General features: G+C 42.9%; 1 protein-coding gene across 4 annotated transcripts in view; it reads left to right on the top strand.

Annotated features, from left to right (window-relative positions):
* The first annotated feature begins 219 nt into the window (after nucleotides 1–219).
* Nucleotides 220–25595, top strand: part of flnca (filamin C, gamma a (actin binding protein 280)) — a 42922-nt gene continuing 17546 nt past the window's right edge. The window contains exons 1-29 of one of the 4 annotated variants that reach the window (XM_017717238.2): nucleotides 221–959; nucleotides 4523–4774; nucleotides 8298–8395; nucleotides 10494–10644; nucleotides 11054–11172; nucleotides 11328–11405; nucleotides 11754–11916; nucleotides 12777–12977; nucleotides 13087–13173; nucleotides 14627–14764; nucleotides 14881–15007; nucleotides 15410–15546; nucleotides 16430–16623; nucleotides 16987–17100; nucleotides 17183–17326; nucleotides 17703–17826; nucleotides 17911–18071; nucleotides 18251–18341; nucleotides 18417–18586; nucleotides 18692–18809; nucleotides 19618–19880; nucleotides 20274–20871; nucleotides 22392–22565; nucleotides 23568–23730; nucleotides 23999–24159; nucleotides 24264–24431; nucleotides 24592–24715; nucleotides 25274–25430; nucleotides 25518–25595. The exon at nucleotides 25518–25595 is cut by the window's right edge and continues 112 nt beyond it. In XM_017717238.2, the coding sequence (XP_017572727.1) occupies nucleotides 584–959; nucleotides 4523–4774; nucleotides 8298–8395; nucleotides 10494–10644; nucleotides 11054–11172; nucleotides 11328–11405; nucleotides 11754–11916; nucleotides 12777–12977; nucleotides 13087–13173; nucleotides 14627–14764; nucleotides 14881–15007; nucleotides 15410–15546; nucleotides 16430–16623; nucleotides 16987–17100; nucleotides 17183–17326; nucleotides 17703–17826; nucleotides 17911–18071; nucleotides 18251–18341; nucleotides 18417–18586; nucleotides 18692–18809; nucleotides 19618–19880; nucleotides 20274–20871; nucleotides 22392–22565; nucleotides 23568–23730; nucleotides 23999–24159; nucleotides 24264–24431; nucleotides 24592–24715; nucleotides 25274–25430; nucleotides 25518–25595 (4929 nt within the window). In that variant the 5' untranslated portion in view covers nucleotides 221–583. Of the gene's footprint in view, nucleotides 960–4522; nucleotides 4775–8297; nucleotides 8396–10493; nucleotides 10645–11053; nucleotides 11173–11327; nucleotides 11406–11753; nucleotides 11917–12776; nucleotides 12978–13086; nucleotides 13174–14626; nucleotides 14765–14880; nucleotides 15008–15409; nucleotides 15547–16429; nucleotides 16624–16986; nucleotides 17101–17182; nucleotides 17327–17702; nucleotides 17827–17910; nucleotides 18072–18250; nucleotides 18342–18416; nucleotides 18587–18691; nucleotides 18810–19617; nucleotides 19881–20273; nucleotides 20872–22391; nucleotides 22566–23567; nucleotides 23731–23998; nucleotides 24160–24263; nucleotides 24432–24591; nucleotides 24716–25273 lie in introns of all 4 variants that reach the window. The other 3 variants (XM_017717237.2, XM_017717240.2, XM_017717239.2) reach the window with 3 other exon arrangements.

Below are 25595 nucleotides of genomic sequence, written 5' to 3'. Positions count from 1 at the left end.
GTGCCACTTGTTTCAGGCTGGTGAGCTCATGCTATCCCCCCTATCCATTTCGGACAGAAATAAAGTTCATTGTCATTCAGCTGTTCCGGCCAATAGCAGCTCCTCATGTGCTTCTGACCAATCCTGCCGAAGTGTGTTCATCTCTCCTGTGTGGAGCATGACAGCGGCATTCCTGCAGCCTGACGGGGTAGGGGGTGCCAGCACTTATAAACCAGCAGCTTATAAACCAGCACAGCTCTACTGCCCCCATTCCCACAGAGAGAGAGAGAGGAACTCCAGATCTCCAAGCTTGAAGCTCTACAGCACATCTCCATTAAGAAGGAGCAACTACTTTTGACAAGAGACTGCCAATTAAAACCAAGGGCCGGCTGCCTTGTAAAGCATAAATCGGATTATTTCATTCATCACCGTCCTGACAGAAGTGTCCTTTTAACAAGTAGGTTAGAAAATCTTTCTGTTTTTTTAACCCTGTCAAAGTTTTGGCCTGTTTGAGCGCTTCACACCGTCCTGCAGAACCGCGCAGCGGCGAGATCTCACCTCCAGCTCAGCCGAGGTATAAAAGAGGCCAGCGGCAAAAGGAAAGATGATGAGCCACAAAACCCCGCTGGACGAGCAGCTGCCCCAGTACCACCAGGCCACTGATCTGGGGGACGAAGAAGACGACGAAATGCCTGCAACGGAGAAGGAGCTGGCCGAGGACGCACCCTGGAAGAAAATCCAGCAGAATACCTTCACCAGGTGGTGCAATGAGCACCTGAAGTGCATCAACAAAAACGTCACGGACCTGCAGAAGGACCTGAACGATGGCCTCAAGCTCATAGCCCTGTTGGAGGTGCTCAGCCAGAAGAAGATGTACAGGAAGCACCACGTCAGGCCCAACTTCAGACAGATGAAACTGGAAAACGTCTCAGTGGCTTTGGAGTTTCTCGACAGGGAGAAAATCAAACTGGTGTCGATAGGTGAGTGACCTCTTCACAGGCCACGGTACATTGACCCAACATCCATCAACAAAAATAGCAACATCTTGATTTTTTAACTTCACACTCTTTAAGTCTGAGTGGTGGTTCATCAGATGTTCTAGGAAAGAGTAATACATATAGAACTCTAACATTTCTCAATATTAAGACGGTTTATCACTCATATGTATCAGGGCTATTTAAGAACCATTCCTTGGAAGGTTCTTTAGGGAACCCAAAGTGGTTCTTCGATGGCAGGGTTTGCCAAACAGGGGTTTCTGAACCCCTAGGGGTTCATGGATGCATTACAGGGGATTTGTGAGACTGTGATGTAAATCTCACGATTTAAATTGAATTAAAATGTAAAGAAAAAAGATAGAAATATATTTACATATGTACATATGTATGATCCATTCAGTGAATAACTGATAAATGTAACAGTTTAATGTAGATTATGATTAATAGCTGGCTACCTTATTCTATAATACCTAATTTTCTGAGTCCAGAATGTCTTAATTGTTCAAAGAGGGAAATATATTGTTCAAAGTGTTCAGCCAACTTTCTTGAAAAGATATTTGGAAAGTACACATGCAGACATGATCACAAAACTGTTTTGCATAAGAAAAAAATTATTTAACATTAGTCTGCTTAAAATCCCAAGGGGTGCTTAAATGGCCAGGGCCTGAAGTTTTATTACACACTTCTATAATCTAAGAACCGCTCAGTCAGTTTGCACTGAAGTCCCTGTACATACTGAATAATACGCCTTTGTGTGTAATAAACCTGGGAATTTCAGGAGTTAAGGCACATAATTTAAGTTGAAGGAGTTCAGCTGACACAAAGTTTGGGAAACCCTGCTCCATGGCATCGCTCCAAAGAACCGTTTTGGCACCTTTATTTTTAAGAGTGTTCCACAATAAGAACTGACATAGCAGCTGAACCAGTGTGAAGGGAGAACCTTCTAGAGACAATCACAACAATGACACACATATCAACCCACAATGTTGTGTTGTTGGTGTCTGTTGGAGAGTGTTGGGTTGGTGAACTTCGAGAAGAATAGATGTATTAATTGTTAGAGAACTCTCCCACTTTCTTGCTCACCAGACCAGAATCTGCCTTTTTCTCAATGGTACACGGTTCTTCAAATGTTCTTTAGTAAAGATAGTCCTCCTGTGTAACCGTGAACACTCAAAGTACCATTTGCATGCTTAAATGTTCTTTGCATGGTGAAGTGTTCTTCAGATTGATAGAGAATGTGTTGTATATGGTTCTGTATATAACCTTTTTGAAAATAGCATCAAAAGGCTATTTATAGTTAACTCTGTAAATAGAGCTCTACTATAGTTAACAGTTAACAGTAGGAGAACACTATTCTTGGTGCTCCACCAATTCTCCACCAATCTGTAGAACCATTTCACAATAGCAAGGAACATCTTAATCATGTAAAGGGTTTGTTGAGTGTTCATGGTTATATGTAGAACCATTGTTTTTAACTAGAGAACCCTTTTTTAGGAGTGTATGGAATGCCTTGGTCCGCTCCATGATTTAGTGTGATAGAGAATAGTCTACTTATAGACACTCAAGAAACAACAGCTGGTGTGGAGATGTCAATGAGGGGGGTGATATGGTAGATCTATGTAGAAGCTTCTGGATCCTGGAGTTGAATAAGAAGATGAAAGCAAATTCAGTGTAGGAAGGATACTAAACACTGATATTTGTCATTATGTGATTGGTTAAAAAGATTTCTCTCAAAATATGTTCTTATTCTTACAACAGCCGCATAATATGTCTAAGATTTTAGATGTGCTGTCAGTGGTTTCACTTCCCAGCATGTTTCTGACCTTGCCATTGTATTCTAGAAGTTTTCCCTTCTCTCAGAAGATTGGCAGAAGATTTTGGCTTTTTTATGCCAGTTCATGTTCTTGGCAGTGTTAACTTAAATATTCCCACTTGAAACTTGTTTACCCCCTTTACATCTCAGGCTTATTACATACTAAGGGTTATTATTCAGTAACTACAGGGACTTCAGTGCAAACTGGCTCTGATCTTAGATTATAGAAGTGGGTGATGAAACTTTGGGCCCTAACAATTTAAGGGGTTAAAATAATGTTAAATAAGGTAGGAAATTGTTAAAATTGCAGCTCCTGTTATTTTAAAAGGTGCAAATTGCGATTTTAATATAAAACGGTGAGTTGTTCAGTCCTACTGTGACCTGTAGCTAAACAGACTTTATTATCTCTTGATTGGCACATGCCAGTTATTAGTGGGTGAGTCATTGGTGGTAAAAATATTTCCTCGTCCAGACACTCAGCAGATGCTTAAAATAGCCTGGCGGTGTGTGTGTGTGTGTGTGTGTGTGTGTGTGTGTGTGTGTGTGTGTGTGTGTATGTGTGTGTGAGTGAAGGTCACACACTTGGAGCATAATTGTGTGCGGAAGGGCCAGGAGGTCAGGAATGTGTTTAGTTCCTGAAGGAGGGGTTATTGTGTGTTATTGAGCTGTTTCAGTCATTTAGCACAAATGGTTTCCCTGCTGTCTAATGCTGTCACAGCCGCAGACACCACCACGCTACTTCATTAGTGCATTTCACTTTTAGAAGTGGGGATAAATATTTAGGAGAAACGCAGTAACCAAATGCCTCTGGATGTTCATGACTGTGCACCATCCCACCCCTCGCATACTGCGGATAAATATCATACAGCCTTTCTGATGTTATAAAATATTGATTTTCCTAAGCTACAGTCAAACACGCTAGTCAGTAACGCGCTGACGTTCCTGAACGATGCTTCTCAGAGACAGCTGGAGAAATTCCGAGTGGGACTGCGTCTTTGGAAGAGTGTGTGTGAAGGGTGCGGTGTATTAATGCAGCATGGCTGGAAGGGCAAAGGTTGTGCACACATGCATTGGCCAGTGTTTGGTCTTTTTGGTCTGGAGCCAATTCCCAAAAAGGCCTGTAGGGGGCGCTGTAAGGGGCTCCATCAGCTGGAAATAAGTAGAGAAAATTGGCTCCTTACATCGCCAAGAAGAAATATATTATCATTCCATCCGTGAATAGTGTACACTGTTAAAAACGATGGTTCCTCAAGGGTTCTCTGGTAAAGAAAACGCTTCTGTATGGAGTCTAGAAAACTCAGACCTTTTTGAAAAGGGTTCTATTTATTGTTACAAGCTTGACATCGCAGTAGAAGAACCCTTTTTGGTGCTATTTAGAACCATATACAACACATTCCCCAATCTGAAGAACCATTTCACCATGCAAAAGAAGCAATAAGGTATGCAAATAGTTCTTTGAGTGTTCATCCAATCCAAAATGATGATCTTATTAATGGGAACAGGTAATTACACATTCAGTACAATAATTACAAAATTTGTGTTGTTCCCAAAATACTTGAGACATTAAATTAAGCGTTGTATTTTGGGATCTAGTTTTGTATATGAAGTTAAAATGATTAATGCCAGACTTTTGAGTGGTGGCGTATTATATATTCTGATTTGTTTTGATCGTTTCATTCTCTTCTGAGAAACATCTCAGCGCTGATGTGTTCTAACAGCTCCCTCTCCTTCATAGACAGCAAAGCCATCGTGGACGGAAACCTGAAGCTCATCCTGGGCCTAATCTGGACCCTCATCCTGCACTACTCCATCTCCATGCCAATGTGGGATGACGAAGATGACGATGAAGAGAAGAAGAAGCTCACTCCAAAGCAGCGTCTGCTCGGCTGGATCCAGAACAAAGTCCCTCAGCTGCCCATCAACAACTTCAACCGCGACTGGAGGGATGGCAAAGCGCTGGGAGCGCTGGTGGATAACTGTGCTCCAGGTGTGTGCAGCTGTAGAATCAGAGTTTTAGGCTTCGTTACGGGGTTGAAGGATATGATGTTTTTATTAACTGTGTGACATGTGTGACAGATTTTGAGCCAGTTTGTCCGCACTGACATTATAAAGGCTGATTTAGTGCTTCTGCGTCAAATCGACACCAGACTCTGCACAAGCCATTGTTTGTGTGTGTGTCGCTCTGCAGTCACACCAATTTTTTAAAATCTTTTTGCCACTTCAACACCACACATTCAAATTAGCGCTCTCAGATGTGAGCTTTTTCTTTATCCTCTAAACAAGTGTCTAAGTGTTCAAGCATCAGTTAGCTGGAAACGAACCCATATTACAGTGGGAGGCTCTGTACACTTGTCCTTGTCAAAGAAGGAAAATCCGGAAATACGAAGGAGCAAATGCGATGCTACCAGACAGGCCAATCACAGTTATTGTAATATGTTTTGACAACATGTAGTTAGATTTCAGAATCAGAATCAGAATCCTTTATTGATCCCAGAGGGAAATTGCAGTAATTGTAGATTTCTGGGGAGTTGTGTGTCAGATACAGCATTGGTACCGTGTAGCCCAGAGAATAATGAAGGCAACAAAAAGGGATTCAGGGTCACTTTAGATGGTCTAAAAATGGGCCCTAAACCAAGTTAAAATATCTCTGTGCTCCTGAGTTACACTGAGTTCGTATACATGCGTTCAATAATCTGATTATAATCGGATTTCTGCAGTTATCCGATTGTTCAAATGGTCATGTGAACACCTCACTCCAATCTAGATATCCGATCGAGAAATCTGATAAAGAGGCTGGATTTTAGCTCAGTAATCCGATTTCTCAGTGCTGTGAACTCTTAATCTGATATCTATCAGATTTCTCAGTCTGCGCGAGATCAAACGGGGGACATCACAAGACGCAGCAAAACACTTTTGCAGAGGCGCTGAAACCAAACATGAAATAAAGGATTTAAATGTTCTTCATCTTCTAGATGATGTTTGTTCATATTTGCAGGTAAAGCGGGGCAATGTTTAAAAAAAGCCACAGTTTGACATTACGTTTATGTCGTATCTTCTGTGAGTTTATTGGCTTGTTGTAAAACAGAAATCTGATTACAGTCTGACTCATTTTGACCCGGAGTTTCCCCATTATCTGATTACTCAGGAGCATGTAAACATATTGATCAGATTACTGACAAAATCAGATTTTCTGCAGTTATTGGATCATTAAGTGCGTGGAAACGCACTCAATGATTCGTATAGTTTGTTTAAATCACACGTCACATATCACAGTCGTCAGCATTGAGTGGGTCAGCACCAGATTTAATGTAATAATAAAATCCAGCTTCTTTTCATGACGCAGATGCCTTCGCACTGATGATGGATGTAGATCACTTAAACACACAAATATGAACAAGAATGATCAGAACAGAGCAGTAAGGCTTACAATGGCAATGAAGCTTTTAGCTCTACCCTCCTAACGCCAGCAGAGAAAGTTTTCATTATTCAGGCTCAGCTGCTGCAGGTTAAAGTCACAGCCTGGCGTAGTGTTTGTGTTATTTGTGCCTTCAGGCTGTTGTTGGCTCTCCCTAAGCCAAGCTCTCAGCAGGCCCAGGTCCCTGAGCAAAGCTTTTAATAACCAAACCCTTTAGTATCCAAATTAGGCACAGATCACAAGCCCTCTGCTCGGCTACACAGAGATATTTACCATGACCTTTGGCAGCTCTTATGATTAAGGGTCATGATTTCAGCTTCGATTGAGAAAAGGCTTAGGGAGTATATATCCCTTTTCATTTATAGTAACGGTTTAGGCAAATGAATATAAATGCCATAAATGTTTTTCAGCCACACAAGATGAGCTTTGTTGCATTTTAGTTCAGGCTTCAAGTTGGCTATGTTTATAGATAACAGGGTGTCATACAGTGTCACAAGCAACATAATCAAGTCTGTTAGAGACACTGAACAACTCCACACGCTTTGAGGTGGGTAATTGGTGGGGTGTATCCTCTTATTCTCCAGGGTATATATTGGTTTTTCCATCTGTATTTATATGCTCAAATTATTCAGTAAATGCATGAAATGAATGTAAACTTATTTATTTATTTAATGTAAAAGCTCCCCTCAGGTTAACAGAACATGTGTTTTATGATCTACGCATATTACTATATGCTTACAATTTACTGCTGGAAGCTGAAAAGCTCAGACGCTCTGTGTATTATTTTATAAAAGTAACGTTTACAGAGCAGATCACTGAAGAGACGCCGTCTGTTTATAGTTTATAGCCCAGATTTGGGGAAAAACGAGTTGACTTTCAGTAGAAAAACAAACTGAGTTCAGCTTCTTTTATTATAAGGGTTTAAAATGACATCACCGTCTATTAGACTGGAAAGAAGAGTTACAGCCTCATACGACGCCCAGCTTCTGACTGTAGCTTATGAAATATGAACGTTATGAAGAACATGACCAAGTGCGTTTTGGAACCACCGGTGGTCCCGAGGAGTTAAAAAGGTTTCATTAGCCTCATAGCTCTAGTCCTGAAACTACAGAAGCACAACTTCAGACACCAAACATGTCCTTGCTGGTTGTCTACGTCTGGCGTAATATTGGGGGTCCGAGGCCAAAACATCACTTTAAACAAACAGGGAGATTTAACTCTGCATGTGGAATGTGGAAGCCGGCTGATTCTTGTGCTTCACTCCGACCCCGTTGTTCTCTCTGTTTTGCCATTGAGCGTGTGCGGTTGGTGGGGGCGGCATGTGTGTTTACTGCAGTGTGTCTGACATTAAGCAGCTCCAGCAGAACCACCACTGCTGTGACCATACAGGGCTGTGCTTGCTTCCCTCAGAGCCTCTTCACCCTCATAGCAGATTGTTCACATCTTACATTCAGCCACTCTTACTCAAACCCGTCCACTCTTAGACAGCCCGAGCAGCTCCGACCACTCAGGGCCCTAAAAAGGATTTGTGAACGTTTAATTAGGGACATTTCGAGAACAGGCGGCTCATTTGTCTCCCTGCTGTGAGAGAGCTCTCTCTTTCATCACATCCTTCAGCTTTATTCAGCTTAGTCTGCTGGTGACGTAATGTGGAGGCACTTAAAGCTACGAGCCAAACCTCAGAGCAAACAGCACAAGTTTAGAGCTCTTATTTCTCTTAGCATGTGTGTGTGAAAATGGTTCATTCTTTTAGAGAATGGAAAATCAATTAATCTAATAATAATAATAATAATAAAAATAATAATAATAATGAAGCATAAGATATTTATTTAAATATGTAATATTCAGTATTCATCATTGTGGCTGTGTATCTAATTAATAATTTCTGACTCACTGGCTGTCATTCAGTTGAATTCCATTCATTGTTTCAAGTTTATCAACAAAACATTAACGTTTCTAAGAAACTGATAAACTGCCCCAAAATGCAAAATGTGCTCAGATGTGCAGATAAATTACAGTTTTAAAAATTCTGTTCAAATTACACACATAAAAAAGTTTACTCTGTCTCTCTGTAACTGTCTCTCCATGTCTGCAGGTTTGTGTCCAGACTGGGAGACATGGGACCCGAATAAGCCCGTGCAGAACGCCAGAGAGGCTATGCAGCAGGCTGACGACTGGCTGGGAGTACCACAGGTACACACACACACACACACACACACACACACACACTCACACACTGCTGAAAGGTTGCTGTTTGACACAGTGCTGTCATGGAACATTTGTTACATTCCCAGCATGATGGTGGCTTTGTGTCACAAATTCTTGGGCAACAGGGTGGGATTCTGTAGAGGAGAGAGAGAGGGCAGGTGGGATTCTGTAGAGGAGAGAAAGAGGGGGCAGGTGGGACTCTGTAGAAGAGAGAGAGAGAGAGCAGATGGGATTCTGTAGTGGAGAAAGAGAGCAAGGTGAGATTCTGTAGAGGAGAGAGAGAGGGCAGGGTGGACTCTGTAGAAGAGAGAGAGAGAGCAGGTGGGATTCTGTAGAGGAGAAAGAGAGCAAGGTGGGATTCTGTAGAGGAGAGAGAGAGGGCAGGGTGGACTCTGTAGAAGAGAGAGAGAGAGCAGGTGGGATTCTGTAGAGGAGAAAGAGATCAAGGTGAGATTCTGTAGAGGAGAAAGAGAGCAAGGTGAGATTCTGTAGAGGAGAGAGAGAGGGCATGTGGGACTCTGTAGAAGAGAGAGAGAGAGAGAGAGAGAGAGAGAGAGAGAGGAGGTGGGATTCTGTAGAGAAGAAAGAGAGCAAGGTGGGATTCTGTAGAGGAGAAAGAGAGCACGGTGGGATTCTGTAGAGGAGAAAGAGAGCACGGTGGGATTCTGTAGAGGAGAGAGAGAGGGCAGGTGGGATTCTGTAGAGGAGAGAGAGAGAGGGCAGGTGGGATTCTGTAGAGGAGAAAGAGAGCAAGGTGGGATTCTGTAGAGGAGAGAGAGAGGGCAGGTGGGATTCTGTAGAGGAGAGCGAGAGAGAGGGCAGGTGGGATTCTGTAGAGGAGAAAGAGAGCAAGGTGGGATTCTGTAGAGGAGAGAGAGAGGGCAGGTGGGATTCTGTAGAGGAGAGCGAGAGAGAGGGCAGGTGGGATTCTGTAGAGGAGAAAGAGAGCAAGGTGGGATTCTGTACAGGAGAGAGAGAGGGCATGTGGGATTCTGTAGAGGAGAAAGAGGGCATGTGGGATGCTGTAGAGGAGAGAGAGAGAGGACAAGGGGATTCTGTAGCAGAGAAAGAGAGCAAGGTGGGATTCTGTAGACGACAAAGAGGGTGGTGGGATGCAGTAGAGGAGAGAGAGAGAGAGAGCGAGCAGGTGGGATTCTGTAGAGGAGAGAGAGAGAGAGAGAGAGAGAGAGCAGGTGGTATTCTGTAGAGGAGAAAGAGCAAGGTGCGATTCTGCAGAGGACAAAGAGGGCAGGTGGGATGCAGTAGAGAGAGAGAGAGAGAGAGAGAGCAGGTGGGATTCTGTAGAGGAGAGAGAGAGAGCAGGTGGGATTCTGTAGAGGAGAGAGAGAGGGCAGGTGGGATTCTGCAGAGGAGAGAGAAGGAGGGCAGGTGGGATTCTGTAGAGGAGAGAGAGAGAGAGCAGGTGGGATTCTGTAGAGGAGAGAGAGAGGGCAGGTGGGATTCTGCAGAGGAGAGAGAGAGAGAGCAGGTGGGATTCTGTAGAGGAGAGAGAGAGGGCAGGTGGGATTCTGCAGAGGAGAGAGAGAGAGGGCAGGTGGGATTCTGTAGAGGAGAGAGAGAGAGAGCAGGTGGGATTCTATAGAGGAGAGAGAGAGGGCAGGTGGGATTCTGCAGAGGAGAGAGAGAGGGCAGGTGGGATTCTGCAGAGGAGAGAGAGAGAGAGAGGGCAAGGTCATATATTGAATATTGAATAAAAATCATTGAATTCACAGATTTGGGTAGTATTTTAAAATGTAGCTCTACTGGTTCTTTATTCTTTGTTCTAACTGATCTAAAAATAAATATTTTTTAAAATTTTGTCAAGTATCACAATATTAGATTCTGGGCCATATCGCCCACCTCTAGTTAGTGATAACATTCTAAAGCCTTATCAGGTTTATATAAAGGAAAACAATATCACACGTGTAAATATTTGTGGTCCTGGGGATCCTGGGAGTAACGGCCAAGACCACGCCCATGTTGTCTTGGTGTGGTGTCAGCACCTTAAATTCAAATTAGGAAAGAACTCAAGGTGTCCCTAAACTTTTGATCTTTTATCTGCTGTTTGCCCTTTGACCTCTAGGTGATTGCCCCTGAGGAGATTGTGGACCCAGATGTGGATGAGCACTCGGTGATGACGTATCTCTCACAGTTCCCCAAAGCCAAGCTGAAGCCTGGTGCTCCATTAAAGCCCAGGCAGCTGTACCCCAAAAAGGCGAAAGCTTACGGACCAGGTGGGTCATTTTCACTGACCTGCAGGTACGACAGCTTCTGGACAGGAGTTGACGACTAAGCTCGATCACTTGACTAAAAGAAAGTTGCAGTAATTGGTTGTCATTCTGCATGATGATGATGCATATTTTACATTCTTACAGTAAGAAAAAGCCTGACGGACACACGCTTATATATATATATATATTCTGACAGTCTCATATTGTAATGAAGTCCTTTGTTTACTTTTCCAGTAATGTATCTGGAGTCTAAGAAAGGCTCTGGATGGTTTATTATTGTTAAATTTTTGTATGGTTTGACCATTTTATAAAACTATTAATCAAGAAATTGTTAAAATACTAATAGAACTGATACTGTCAGCCATAATTTTGTTTACATTAATGGTCAGACCATTTCTATTTATCAACTCAGGTATTGAGCCTCAGGGGAACATGGTGATGAAACCTGCTGTGTTTACGGTGGAGACGCTGGAGGCCGGATTGGGCGAAGTTATAGTATATGTGGAGGATCCGGAGGGCCATACAGAAGAGGTGAGTGACGTGGGTCTCCATAGTGACCGTACAGACCTCCTAGTAAGTCCAGGGCTTTGAGCATTCCATGTAGATGTACCAAGTTCTGCTACAATCAGAAACACACACATGCGCAATGATTTTGTTTAACAGTGCACACTATCTCACTATTTTAGGCCAAAGCTGTTCCCAACAATGACAAGAAGAGGACTTACTCGGTCACTTACCTACCCAAGGTGGCCGGCCCTCACAAGGTACCCAGCAGCCCTCCACTCTGCTTTTGAGTTCTCTTTTTCTCAGGGGCTTTGTTCTTTATTCCACTTCGCAGTGTAAACTATTTAGTGCAAGAAAATGTCCACAATTATATATCTTTTACTTTAAAAGTTTAATCTATTTACACAATCAACGAGTAAAAACAATGAAAAAAAATGACCAGGCTTTCAGGGGATTTTTAACGTTTTAATTCACCTAAGAATTTTATTTTGTCCAAAAGTGAGTTAATTTGTTTAACATTGCAAAATCAGTGCAGTTGTATCGTCAGATTGATGCCTCGCATTGGTGATTTAATTCCACTGACTCTGACGTTGTTCTCTCTGTCTCAGGTGAAGGTGCTGTTTGCCGGGCAGGACATTGATAAGAGCCCCTACATGGTCAATGTAGGTAAGGCTCTTGGGGACCCCAACAAAGTGCAGGCCAGAGGCCCCGGACTGGAGCCCACGGGCAATGTGGCTCATAAACCCACCTTCTTTGACATCTATACTGCAGGTGAGTAGGAATGTGGTTGTGGCGTGCAGGTGAAGGGTGTGAAGAAAGTTGATGCCTTGATGCTGTGATCTTTCACTTTCACTTTTTCTCTGTGCTGTTTACATGATACATGTTGTCATTCTCACAGACAGAGTGAAAGGAATCTGTAGAAAGCTTAATGTTTCCGTCAGTCAGTTTATTAAAGAGAAATTGATATATCAATCTGCGGCATGCGCCCGCCCCCCGGGGCCCGACGATGACGGCCGAGAGAGCCGGCGGGAAAGCCTGAACACTCAGCGGCGACAAAAGGATGCCGGGAAGAGAGCCGTGAGTGTGGAGGGGGCGGAGTGCCCGAGCTCTCCCGACATGCGGGAGTGACAGCGGGAGGAGAAGGATGACGCTGGTGCCAGCTACGAGAGGCACCAGAGGAAGGAGCGAGTCCTGAGCTGCCAGATGGGGGTGATAACGAGGAGGCGGAGCGGCGAGCTCTCGTTCCCTCTCGGCTCTGGTGCTCTCTTAGTGAGACCCAGCTGATTCTCATCTGGCGGGCAGCGTGAGTGCCTTTGAAAAGAGCTGAGAGGGAGCAGAGCGAGAGTGGGACAAGCAGCAGCAGTAGCAGAGACTGAAGATGGGAACAGCTCAAGGAAGAGACTGAAAGGTTTAGCCAGCTTGACCCACTGAAAAGTGGCCAGCTTAGTGTTTGGTTTGTTTTGTATGAATTAAAGTGATGGCTGTGGCCACCCTGAACCCTACCTCCAGCATCCTCCTTGATGACGTGATGTGCTACACAATCGTCATTGCTCAGTTCGCTTTCTCTGAGGCTAGTGCTGGTCTGTGGTGTGTAGTTTTTGTCTAACGGCTCGTTCTCTCTGTTCCTGCAGGTGCTGGGGCTGGTGATGTTAGTGTGGTGATTGTGGATCCTCAGGGAAAGAAGGACACTGTAGAGGTCCTGCTAGAAAACAAAGGCGACAGCATGTTCCGCTGTACCTACAAACCCGTGATGGAGGGACCTCACACTATCCATGTGTCCTTCGCTGGACAGCCCATTCCCAAAAGTCCCTTTAAAGTGCATGTCTCAGAAGGTGAGCACATCCTTCCTCATCACTGCTGACAATCTGTCTGCAGTTCACTCTCCTTTCCTGAGTGATCTTCTTCATATAGTAATAATGAGAGTGGTGTTTGTTGTTGTAGCTCCTGTAAGTGCTACTCCAGCATTGCAGATTCTCCCCCAGTCAGTGCGCACTCCTCCTGCAGGGAAACAGCTCCCCAAACCTAAAGGTGCGCCACGTGGCTCGCCCAAGTGAGCGTGTGTCAGGCACAGCCCTGCCAACTCAAAGCCCTGTCCACCTCCTCTCGTCTTGCCTCGTCTGATTCGCCTTTCTGTGCTTTGCCGTAGCTCTCGCCATACCCAAGGCTTCTGAACTGAGACATGCGCTGTGCTTGGGTCGCTGGCCTGCTTAAAGTGATTGTTTGGTCAGAAATCAAATTTACACAATTTTTAATCAGTCTGTTCATGTGTTTGATGCTCTTCTTTAGTTTCAGCACTGGAGCCACATGGCTAATGTACCACTATAACATACCACCAGTATAAGCTGTCATTATTATTCCATCTACAAAACCTTAAAACACCCACCTACATCACAGAATGTCTCTGGTTATGTTCCAGCACTTGATCTTAGATCTGCAGATTCTGACCTTCTGCAAACACCTTCAGTAAAACGTGGAGAGACTCTTTCTGTTACTCTGCTTCTAAACTGTGGAGCTCAGTTCAGCTTTTATTAGACAGTCGAGCTCAGACCTCACTTTTTATAAACATCTGAAAGCGCAGCTCTTTAACTTAGCGCTTCATCACAAAACTACATCTATTTATCTTTTTAACCCATTAAAATCTCACAATTATTACATACTAAGGCTTATTACAGCAGGGGCTTCAGAGCAAACTGAGTTATTTTTAGATTATAGAAGTGTGTAATAAAACCTTGGGCCTGCCGATGGGCCCGGGCGATTTAAGGGGTTCATTTTATCTGTGTCATTGTCTTCTGTGATTTTAAATTAATGCTCATAGTTTCTTCTACTTTCTTCTACTCATAGTTACTGTTTAGCTTTGTCACCTGTCTGTAAAGTACTTTAAGCGGCCATTGATATGAAAGTGCTTTATAAATAAATATATTATTATTATTATTATAATTAGTTGGTTACATTACCTTCAGTGCTAAACTAAAGAAGCAAACTTCAAAAGCCATGAAGGCCTACATTTGTGATAAGAAGAGAAAAAAATTTTGGTCAAATAATCTCTTTAATTCTGCCTAGAGAGAGAGAGAGAGAGCATGTCTGTGTTGCATATCCAAAGGCATAGAAAGAGAGAAACATTCCACTTTTTCTGCATTTTCATCGGTCAGTGAGGATTTTGAGTTGGTCATTTGGATCTTGTACCTTGGTGCATGGTTTTATGGGTTTTATCAATTTTATTGAGCTGTTTTTGTGACAGGGCTTTACGCCAGCACGTTTTCCACATGGCCCAGGAGTGAAGCTGTCAGCTTGGGTTATGCTGCTTTAAAAAAATTGCTGTTATTGTCAGTGTCTGACATATGTGGTCAGTCCATGTCCAGCAAGTTGGATCTGGGTTCCTTAGTTTGTTCTGCTGAGTCTCTGGAGCTCATCTTACTAACACACAATGCTCTTCGTCTGTGCCTTCAGAGGACTGAAATGTGTGTTTGTTGTCTCCACTCAGCCAGCAACCCGAACACCTGTCGGGCCACTGGGAGAGGGCTGCAGCCCAAGGGCGTCCGGGTGAAGGAGGTGGCCGACTTCCGGGTGTTCACTAAAGGCGCAGGAACAGGAGAGCTGAAGGTTTTGGTGAAAGGCCCCAGTAAGTACACGTGGTTCACACACACTCCTTCACTGTGTGGGCTCATATGTGAATATGGGAAGTCTGTTTTGCTGTCTGACTGCGATTTCTGTTCTGCTTGCGTGTGTGTATGTTAGGTGGAGCTGATGTGCCGGTAAAGGTGCGGGACGTTGGTGATGGAGTGTACGAGTGTGACTATCGCCCCACCGTTCCCGGAAAATACACTGTAAACATAACATGGGGAGGACAGCCCATTCCACGCAGGTGAGACATCTGGGCCACAATGCACTCTCCCTACAGTCTTAAAAGAGATGGAACATGAATACGCAGAGAACCCTTTGCATGTTTAAATAGTTCTTTTCATGGTGAAATGCATCTTCAGATTGACAGAGAATGTGTTGTATATGGTTTTACGTAGGGTTCATCTGTTGTTACAAGTTTGACATCTTCACAATATCAGAGCCCTTTTTGGTGCTGCAAAGAACTATTTGAACATGCAAAGGGTTCTTTGAGTGTTATGGTTCTATATAGAGCCATTGTCCACCAGGGTGTAGTCTAATTTACTCTCCTCAGACAGTACTGGAACTCCTTCTGTGTTAATGTGCGTGTTTCATGGTCAAAAAGTGTGTGTGTGTGTGTGTGATCTGATGTTTTTGTGATTTCTAGCCCCTTTGAGGTGGAGGTTGGCGTAGAGGCAGGGCTACAGAAGGTGCGAGCCTGGGGGCCAGGTTTGAAGACCGGTATGGTGGGCAAATCTGCAGACTTTGTGGTTGAGGCCATCGGCACTGAGGTTGGAACTCTGGGTGAGTAACTTTAACCAGCACACAAATTTGCAAGGAAATTAGATTTGGCCTGGAACTAGAAAGTTACCATAAACTCATCCCTCACCTAGAGGTCAGTATGATACTTAAATAATGAAAGAACACTAAGTACATGTTTCATTACAATGTGAGCAGTTAAGCCTGTTTAAAAGGTTTTTGTGCTGTGCAGTTTGGAAAAAGAAAGATCATTACAGTTATTATTGTTATTATTATTGTTATTATTATATTTTTATATAGGGCACTACAGCTTTCATTTTGTCTGTTCCAACTTATTAAGTCTCAGAAAAACGAAATATTGGGATGCATATTGTGTAGCGTGAAAATGTCTCAGAGTATCGTGATATTATAATTTTGCCATATCGCCTACCCCTACCCTCACCCAAGTAGAAAACAAACATATTTTTTCCATGAAATATAACTTACTAAATTTGTGTTATCATTTTAAATTTTATTAATGTTTTAGTAACACATTAGTGTAATGTTGTAAAATGCACTTTAAAAACATCAGATTGAAACTATACTGCTTTGTCTTTTTGGCCCTCGGCCCCCACAAACACAATAAAAGATTGGCAGAAAGCTCTGTAACGTGCATGCAATGTGAGACACAGATAGCTGCTGTTAGATTGTTTTACCTCTCTTATTCTCACCTCTGGCTGATTTCAAAAATAAAAAAATTAAAACAGCAGAATGCTGAAGTTTGAAAAGCAATCAGAACAAAAAGTAATTCTGTATGATGTATGTCAGTTTTAAATGCATTTATAGGGCATGTGGTAGGAGCCCCAAGAAAGAATAAGATGCCTTAAGATGTGCACAGTACTGGATTCTTTCCTCCAAGCTGTCTCACAGTAATAACTCTTTCATGCAGGCTTTTCCATCGAGGGCCCATCGCAGGCTAAAATTGAGTGTGAGGACAAAGGAGATGGGTCATGTGACGTTCGCTACTGGCCCACGGAGCCTGGAGACTACGCTGTCCATGTGATCTGTGATGATGAGGACATTAAGGATAGCCCCTTCATTGCCCACATCCTGCCAGCAGCTAACGATGTCTTTCCTGAGAAGGTGAGCGACATGAGTAGTTTCTTTTACTTGACTTTCCATCTACCCTCCTAAGCTCTGTATCTGCATCATAAGAAGTGCTCAGTTGCTGAAGGAAGTATGAGGCTGTGCAAGTTTAAAACACTTCAAACATTGTACACTTTATGCATACTACATGTAATTTCTTATATATTTTATATGGAGAAGTGGCACTGCCTGAAGTTATTTCAGTAGATACCATTCCTCAAGGGCAAATGTGAAGGAAGTCTGGGACCTTTAGGGACTGGGATTTTAGGGTACCAGAACACTGGACTGGAGTTTCAGTATATTTACTAATGATCTGTCTGTAGGGAGCATGTGTGTGAGCAGTGTTTGTGTCTTCTGCAGGTTCGAGCCTTTGGTCCTGGTCTACAGCCCACTGGCGTGATTGTGAATAAGCCAGCGGAGTTCACCATTGATGCACGGCAGGCAGGGAAGGGAGAGCTGAAGATTTATGCTCAGGTTGGACTTAGGCTCTGTCCACTACAGATGCATTGTCCAGATGCCCATCGGAGCAGTTTCTCATTTCTGGCTTGTTTTACAGGATGCTGAAGGCTGTGTAATTGACATTAAGATTACTGATAAAGGTGACGGTACCTATGTGTGTGTCTACGTCCCAAAAAAGCCAATAAAGCACACCATCATCATCAGCTGGGGTGGAGTCAACGTGCCTAACAGCCCCTTCAGGGTGAGTATTACAACACACACACACACAAACACACACACCATCATATAGTAACACACATCTATAAAATACTCCAACTCACCATAAAATACCCCAACACACTATATTACACTATAAAATACCCCAAACACACTATATCACACTATCACACTATAAAATACCGCAGCACACAATATCACACTATAAAATACCCCAACACACTATACACAGTATATCATAAAACATCCCAAGACACTATAACACACCCTTACATACTGTACCACACCTTAGCATACACACTAGAAAGCACCCCAGCATACCACACTCCCAACACTCCATACAACTCACCATTAAACACACCACAGAATACTCCAGCACTGAAGGGTTTGTGTGTGTGCAGGTTCTTGTTGGTGAAGGCTGCCACCCAGATAAAGTGAAGGTGTACGGTCCAGGAGTGGAGAAAACGGGTCTGAAATCCAGTGAGCCCACATACTTCACCGTGGACTGCAGTGAAGCTGGCCAAGGTTGATTTACTTGAATTTTTGAAAATTTTGTTGTTTTGGTTTTTTTCGTTTTCTTGCAACTGTTGCTTTGTCTTGATCTTGCAGGTGACATAAGCATTGGGATTAAGTGTGCAGCAGGTATTGTGGGACCAGCTGAGGCAGACATTGACTTTGACATCATTAAAAACGACAATGACACTTTCACAGTGAAGTACACACCCCCTGCTCCGGGACGCTACACGGTCATGGTGCTATTCGCTGATAAGGTAAAGCAGAAATTAGGCAACTTCAGCAACCAAGTCAGCTGAAATGTACCCCAGTGTTGAACATGATGGAGAAATCTATGACCTCACAGTTTGCTTTGATTACATTTTTTTGAGGAAACAAATCACATTCTGTGATTCAGAATGACATTAAAAACACTGTTTCTGTCTTTCTAATGTAGGAGATTCCTAGCAGCCCATTCAAAGTTAAGGTGGAACCTTCTCATGATGCTGGAAAAGTGCGAGCAGAGGGTCCGGGAATAAACAAAACAGGTTAGTGCAGCTAAACAAACATACACACTGCTCAACACTCAGATGAGTTGGTATTAACAAAGAACTACTTTACAGGTGTACAGGTGGACACTCCAACCCATTTCACCATTTACACCAAGGGGGCAGGCAAGGCAAAGCCAGAGGTCCACTTCAGCACCGGACAGAAAGGAAACCCAGTGAAGGACTTTGAGATTATTGATAATCATGATTACTCCTACACTGTTAAATACACTCCTCTGCATCAGGTGGGAGAACCATGCCTACTTGCCTAATGTCCCTTTGCTCTTCTTTATGAAAAATAAACTGTGGCAGTTCTTCACTAATAATTTCTGCTTTGTCTGTAAACACAGGGTAATATGAGTATCTCAGTCACCCATGGAGGAGATCCCATCCCTAAAAGCCCTTTCAACATCACTGTTGCTCCCCCTCTGGATCTCAGTAAAGTCAAGGTGCAAGGCCTCAATGAAAGTAAGAACTTTACATTTATGGAGAGCTTTAAAGTAATAGTTCAACCAAAAATTACATTTAAAGGGAAACGCCACCAATTTTTTAAATCATCTGTATAGGTCTATCGTTAAGATGTAAACAAAGCCATCCAGAGTGATTTGGTGCTCAAATGCCCTGTGGTGGAGAAACGTGATGAGTCAGAAACGTTGACGTTAGTTCTGATAGGAACCAGATGTCTAAACAGTTTCCTGCCTGTAAAAGCTTCCACGCAGAGTTATTAGTAGAAATGGTTTTGTATACACCGCTGATGGCTGATGATAGTTTTGTGACAGTCTTTTGGCTAAAAACAGTTATTGATACACTCATGGTGGAGAGATACAAGCAGGGTGTTGTGAGCAAAAATAAGGCCCAATTAAACTTGTGTTTTTCCAGATTTACCTCGGTTTTACCATCAGTACTGTTACAGTCAAATACTCAGAAGATTCATGTAGGCTCACTGGTGTTTTTGGATAGTAAATAAAATCATTATATTTTCACTGTAGACATTGCAACTCCTTGTTAACATCTCGTTAACATCTCGACGACTGGACTATGCAGAGGATTTGACAAAAATGGTGTAATTCTCCTTTAAGTTTTTATCTTAACCTCGACGTACTGTTATCTATAAAACTAGACAAAAAGTACAGCTTCAGGGTTAAAGTTGGTTGCTACGTCTGTTTTTAGCTGTGTGACGTTCAAAGATAATTACATTTTTGGCTTATCTATCATTTTCAGTCCTTATATTAGTGCTGTGCTAATGCCATGTCTCTCTGCTGCTGTGTGCTTTTAGAGGTGGAGGTTGGAAAGGACCAGGAGTTCACGGTAAACACACAGGGAGCTGGAGGCCAGGGTAATGTTGGTGTGAAAATGGTTTCACCCTCCGGCAGACCGATTCCCTGCAAGTTGGAGCCTGACAGAGCTAAAGAGGTCACTAATGTGAAGTATATCCCACCTGAGGAGGGTCAATATAAGGTGGACGTCAGCTATGATGGAAACCCTGTGCCTGGAAGCCCCTTCACTGTGGAGGGCGTCATGCCCGCTGACCCCTCGAAGGTCAGGATCTGGGACTTCAGCATAAAGCTGCAGTCAGCAGTCAAGATTATTTCTAGACGTTAACATTTAGAAGTCTGGAAGTTGTTTTGTAGTTAAATAATTGCATGATACATATTTTTTGACTAATGTATATATGACTAACATATTTCAAAAAGTAAAGGTTTTTCTTTCCAGAAAATTAGGCGTATATACCCAACAATACAAGATTTAAAACATCTCTTCTACTTACAGACATAAATGTGATATGGGCTGAAAGTTTAGGATCTGAACTTTCCACAGAATTTCTCTGCTTGTTTTAACGAGCTACGACTCAGAAATAATTCATATAAAATTTCAACACGCTTTTGATATCATCTGCGGCTCCAAAGGGTAATTTTCCTGGTTCTTCATCAGGTGCGTGCATATGGACCAGGACTGAAGGGAGGCATTGTGGGGAAGCCTGCTCCATTCACCATTGACACTAAAGGAGCAGGTGCAGGTGGGCTTGGCCTGACAGTAGAGGGTCCATGCGAAGCTAAGATTGAATGCCAGGATAACGGCGACGGAACATGCTCTGTTTCGTATCTGCCCACCGAAGCCGGAGACTACAACATTAACATCCTGTATGGAGAAAAACACATCCCTGGGTCACCATTTAAAGCAGCAGTGAAGCCTGCACTGGACGCAAGCCGGGTCACTGTTAGCGGCCCTGGGCTGGAGAGGGCGAAAGCAGGTGAATTGGCCACTTTCACTGTTGACTGCAGCAGGGCTGGGGAGGCTGAGCTGACGGTGGAGATTGTGTCGGACTCAGGGGTCAAAGCAGAGGTTTGCATCTTCAACAACAACGACGGAACCTTCTCAGTCACCTACACGCCCCAATCTCACGGCCCATACACCATCAGCATCCGCTACGGTGGCCAGATGGTGCCGAAATGCCCCATCCACATACAGGTGGAGCCCGCGGTGGACACCAGTGGGGTTAAAGTCTATGGGCCTGGAGTAGAACCTAAAGGTGAGTTTGTGTGTGCTGCGCTGAAGTTAAACAGCTCTCATGCAATGGAGGATTTGACCTCTTCTAATGTTATATATAACAGCAGTATGGCTAAACCAGTAATAGCAGACAAGGTAAGATAATCCTTTATTAGTCCCACAATGGGGGAAATTCACAGTGCTACAGCAGCAAAGCGATAGCAAGGCCCTCAAGAAAAGAAGTAAAAAGAAGAGAATTAACAAACAAGATAATTAACCTTATTAATTACTTAACACAGCAACAGTTTGTTACTTATAGTCTATATATAATAGTAAAGATAAAAATACAAACTCTGTCCTTCACAAAAGCAGCAGCAGGAAGGAAGTCAAGTCAGCTTTATTGTCAATACTACAACATGTACAGGAGATACAGTGTACTGAACCTGCGTTACTCTCAGACCCCTAGTGTAACAATAACATTTAATAGGCGGTAAACAGGAAAAGTGTGAATTTAAGTAGACACTAAAAAAAACACTAATCGTAAAAATAAACATTAGTTGTATAAAAATAGAATAATAAATTAATTAAGGTCTGTGCACAGACCTTAAACAGTCGTGCAGTTAGAAGGACCTGTGATAACGACACGTTGAAGCCTGAATTTTATCTGTGCTTTTTTCTACTTTCGTCCCACTCGGGATGGTATGAGGCACTTGTGTGATGATTTAGACATGCAGTTTTGCTAATTGGTGGAGTGAAAGCTTCCAGTGCAGTCATGGGCTGGAACCAACCCTGTGACCAGAAGGTCGCTGGTTCGATCCCCTCGGCTGACAGTCCATGACTGAAGTGCACTTGAGCAAGGCACCTAACCCCCCCTGGGCGCCATGGATAGGGCTGCCCACCTCTCCGGGCAGGTGGGCTCACTGCCCCCTAGTGTGTGTGTTCACTAGTGTGTATGCATGTGGGTGTTTCACTACACGGATGGGTTAAATGTGGAGATCTAATTCCACAGTGTGCAAAACACAGTAACAAATAGTTTAAAAAAATTCTGCGCTTGTTTCAGCTAAATCTGATATGATCTACACTCTAGTGCAAAAAATGGACCTAACCCAAAAATGGCAAAATGCTACACTTTTAATGGTCTTTAAACAAACAGTTGCAGTAAGTCAGTGCATGAGAGCTGTTCCCTGTCATTTCTTTAAATGTTGGAGTCAAATTGTGGGTAAATTTGCAGACCAACTTTTACGGAAAGAAGAGTCAGTATTGATCGCCTCGGCGCTGACGGCTGAAAAACATTGCTGAGCTAGTTTCTGTTTAATGTGAGACCAAATATTCTGTCTAGGGTTTAAAACTGGAGTCTGACCAGCTCAAAACCAGTAACAACCATTATATTCTGGGTGCATTTAGGGTACGGGGGAGATATTGGATAAATTAGTTTTCTTGACAGACCATTGCTGTAAGGTTGTGTCTGAGATTATGATTATATAATGAATAATGAATATTTCTTAGTGCACACAGTGTGTTTGTGATACCTAATGGTGTTTTCATGGTTTGGTGGGACTCCAGGTGTTCTGAGGGATGTGACCACACACTTCATCGTGGATGCTCGAGCCATGAACAAAACCGGAGGAAATCATGTCAAAGTGAGGATTATCAATCCATCAGGCTCCAACACAGACGCACACATCACAGATAAGGGTGACGGCACATGCAGAGTGGAGTACACCGCGTTTGAAGACGGTGAGACGCTAGAACATTTGTGGATTAAAATGATCTGAACTTTGAAATAATATGAAGGTTCATAGTTTATCATCAGTAAGAATATCAAGAAATTCAGTGCAGTGGACCTGAGTTAATATTTTACTGAGCAAACAGACCAGATTTCCTAAAATCTATCATTGTTACAATCAATCACTACAGAGACTCTGGATCTCTTCAGACAGCCTTTTTGGTTTTTATGGTTTGGTGCTGGATCAGGCGAGGGCGCTAAGACGTAAATGAACAGGTGCAGCTTGTTTTGTGCTTGCAGAAGAGACAGTGATATAAATACAAGCTGAGATATTAGGCTGGAGATTCGAGCTCAAGGGAGTGAGATACTGGTGGAGGGAGGTAAAGAGACAGATGCAGGCTTCATAAATAGAGGCTCTTTGAAAGACACAGGGCTGTTAAATACACAGGTATGTGTGTGATGCTGGAACGCTGGCCACAGGGGGATTGCACTAAAGCCCAACTGCTGCAGATCACTGTTATAAATACCATAAACTCCCAGTTTAATATAGCCTGGCACTAGATGACCAACACCACTCAGGCTTACTGAAAAGAGTTTATTTTAGGGGTTAAAAAATGCATAGAGTACATACATCAAACTGCATGGTGGTTAAAGAGTATGAATTTTTGGGCAAAATAAAATTCTCTGACTGTTTTCAAATGTAAAAGTCAACAAAGAAGATTGTCTGTATTCCATAAATGGCTTCTCCAGTAACATGTTCAGTCCATTTTTTAAAATAATTGTGAATCATACCAAAATAATTTATACTAATAATAATTTTTTTTAAGTTTTATGATTCATTTAATCATTTGCTAAAGAATTGATAGGGAGGTTGAAAATGTACACCTATAGTTTGTTGTTCATTGTCAATATTGTTTATTTATCGTATTGCTATTGAAGTGCTATTGAGTTAAAGTGGTTCATAGAGAGGTATGCCAGTTATTTTACTCTCTGTGTGTTTTTATTTTTCACAGGCGTTCACGTGATCGAGGTATTTTACGATGATGTTGCTGTTCCTAAGAGCCCCTTCCGGGTCTCAGTGGTGGAGGGATGCGACCCATCTCGTGTTCGCGCCTACGGTCCTGGGCTGGAGGGCGGCATAGTCAACAAACCCAACTGTTTCACTGTAGAGACACGGTACTGACTAATGACCGTTTCTGTGATGGATTAATCAGTTGATTATTACTTTAAAACATGACTGATCTGAAATACCACCTGTAAAATAAACCTTACATTGAAAACTAGGGTGCTCTTTCATATCAGTCATGCTTCCACCTCCTGTGCAGTGCCAGTTTCCTTCCTTTTAATGACACACGCAAAACCTACTGAAGTTCTGTTAGCACCCCCTTGTGGGAAAAATATTCTTTCCCCCTCCTTCCATTCCACTTTTCATTCTCTTTTGCAGGGGTGCTGGAACAGGGGGGCTGGGCCTGACCATCGAGGGGGCATCTGAGGCTAAAATGTCCTGTAAGGACAATAAGGATGGAAGCTGCAGTGTGGAATATGTTCCATTTATTCCAGGAAACTACGATGTAAACATCACCTATGGAGGCCAGCCTATTCCAGGTATATTGAGGCTTTACTTGATCTGAGTGAATAAATTATAATAAAATATATAACACAAACATAATAGTCAGCTACTGAATATTAAATATTCATGTGTTCTGCAGGAAGTCCGTTCCGTGTCCCCGTCAGAGATGTGGTGGATGTGAGTAAGGTGAAGTGTTCAGGTCCTGGGCTGGGGAGCGGAGTCAGAGCTCACGTCCCACAAACCTTCACTGTAGACTGCACCAAGGCGGGTGTGGCTCCACTGGAAGTGCAGCTCTACGGACCATCAGGTGAGACGAACAAATATAGCTACTCGGGCAGGTACAGATTGCTAAAAGACTACTGTTGTATTGAAAACATGTCAAAGTACTTTTATCTGTGTGGTTTGTAATATTTAAACCTACATTTTGTAAGCTATTGTATATAAAGTAACAAGTCTGCATCTCTCAGGTGCTACTGAACCCGTTGCTGTCATCAATAAAGGTGATGGAACACACACTGTGAATTACACACCTGCAGAGGAGGGTCCGTACACTGTGTCTGTCAAATATGCAGACAAAGACGTCCCACGCAGGTCAGCTCACATATGTATACACACATATCTTACTTGTATCACCTGTATTTACATTACTTGTATATTTTTGTTTGTGCACCTTTACCAATGAACAACATCATGTACATCATTCATATTGGCTGAGGGTGTAAATCTCAGTCTGCAGTAGAATTCATTTGAATAGAATTGAATAGAATTCTTTTGATTACAGTTCATCAGGAGACCGTTTATATGTTTATACAGTACTAAAATTATTTTAGGGTATTTTTATGTTAGAAAATAGCCTGAGAGGTTGATTTTGGCCAAAAATTAGCCCATACTTTTATAATATTACAGTATTTTGTAGTTCTGAAGTTGCAAAATCAATGCAGCTGAATTGCCATGTGCAGAAAGATGCATCAGGATAAATCAGTGCATTTATACACCCAAAATACTGGTGAATAAGTCATTCTGAACAAATACTACACACTGTGTAGTCAGTGTTTTTAGGTTTGAGTCTGTGCCTGTGTAGAGAAAAGCACTATTAAATACACAGTTACCATTGCCATAAACTAACTCATCTGTAATTGTTTTCTGCAGTCCATTTAAGGTTCACTCTGGTCCCTCCCACGATGCCAGTAAAGTCCGTGCTAGCGGTCCTGGGCTGGACAAGGCTGGAGTGGCTGCAAGTCTGCCTGTCGAGTTCACCATTGATGCCCGGGACGCTGGTGAGGGCCTTCTCACTGTGCAGATCCTGGTGAGCTCCTCATTTTGTTTCTCACGGTCTCTCTTTCTTCATACTACACGTTCAAGGACTGATCTGAACTCTTTTTTTCTTGTGCAGGATCCTGAAGGAAAGCCGAAGAAAGCCAGCATTCAGGATAATAAAGATGGCACATACACTGTGTCTTACGTTCCTGAT

The sequence above is a fragment of the Pygocentrus nattereri genome, chromosome 8 (assembly GCF_015220715.1).
Source record: "Pygocentrus nattereri isolate fPygNat1 chromosome 8, fPygNat1.pri, whole genome shotgun sequence".
In the NCBI taxonomy this organism is placed as follows: Eukaryota; Metazoa; Chordata; class Actinopteri; order Characiformes; family Serrasalmidae; genus Pygocentrus; species Pygocentrus nattereri.
Note: the sequence above shows the minus strand (reverse complement) of the source record. Positions and strands in the feature narration are given on the sequence as shown.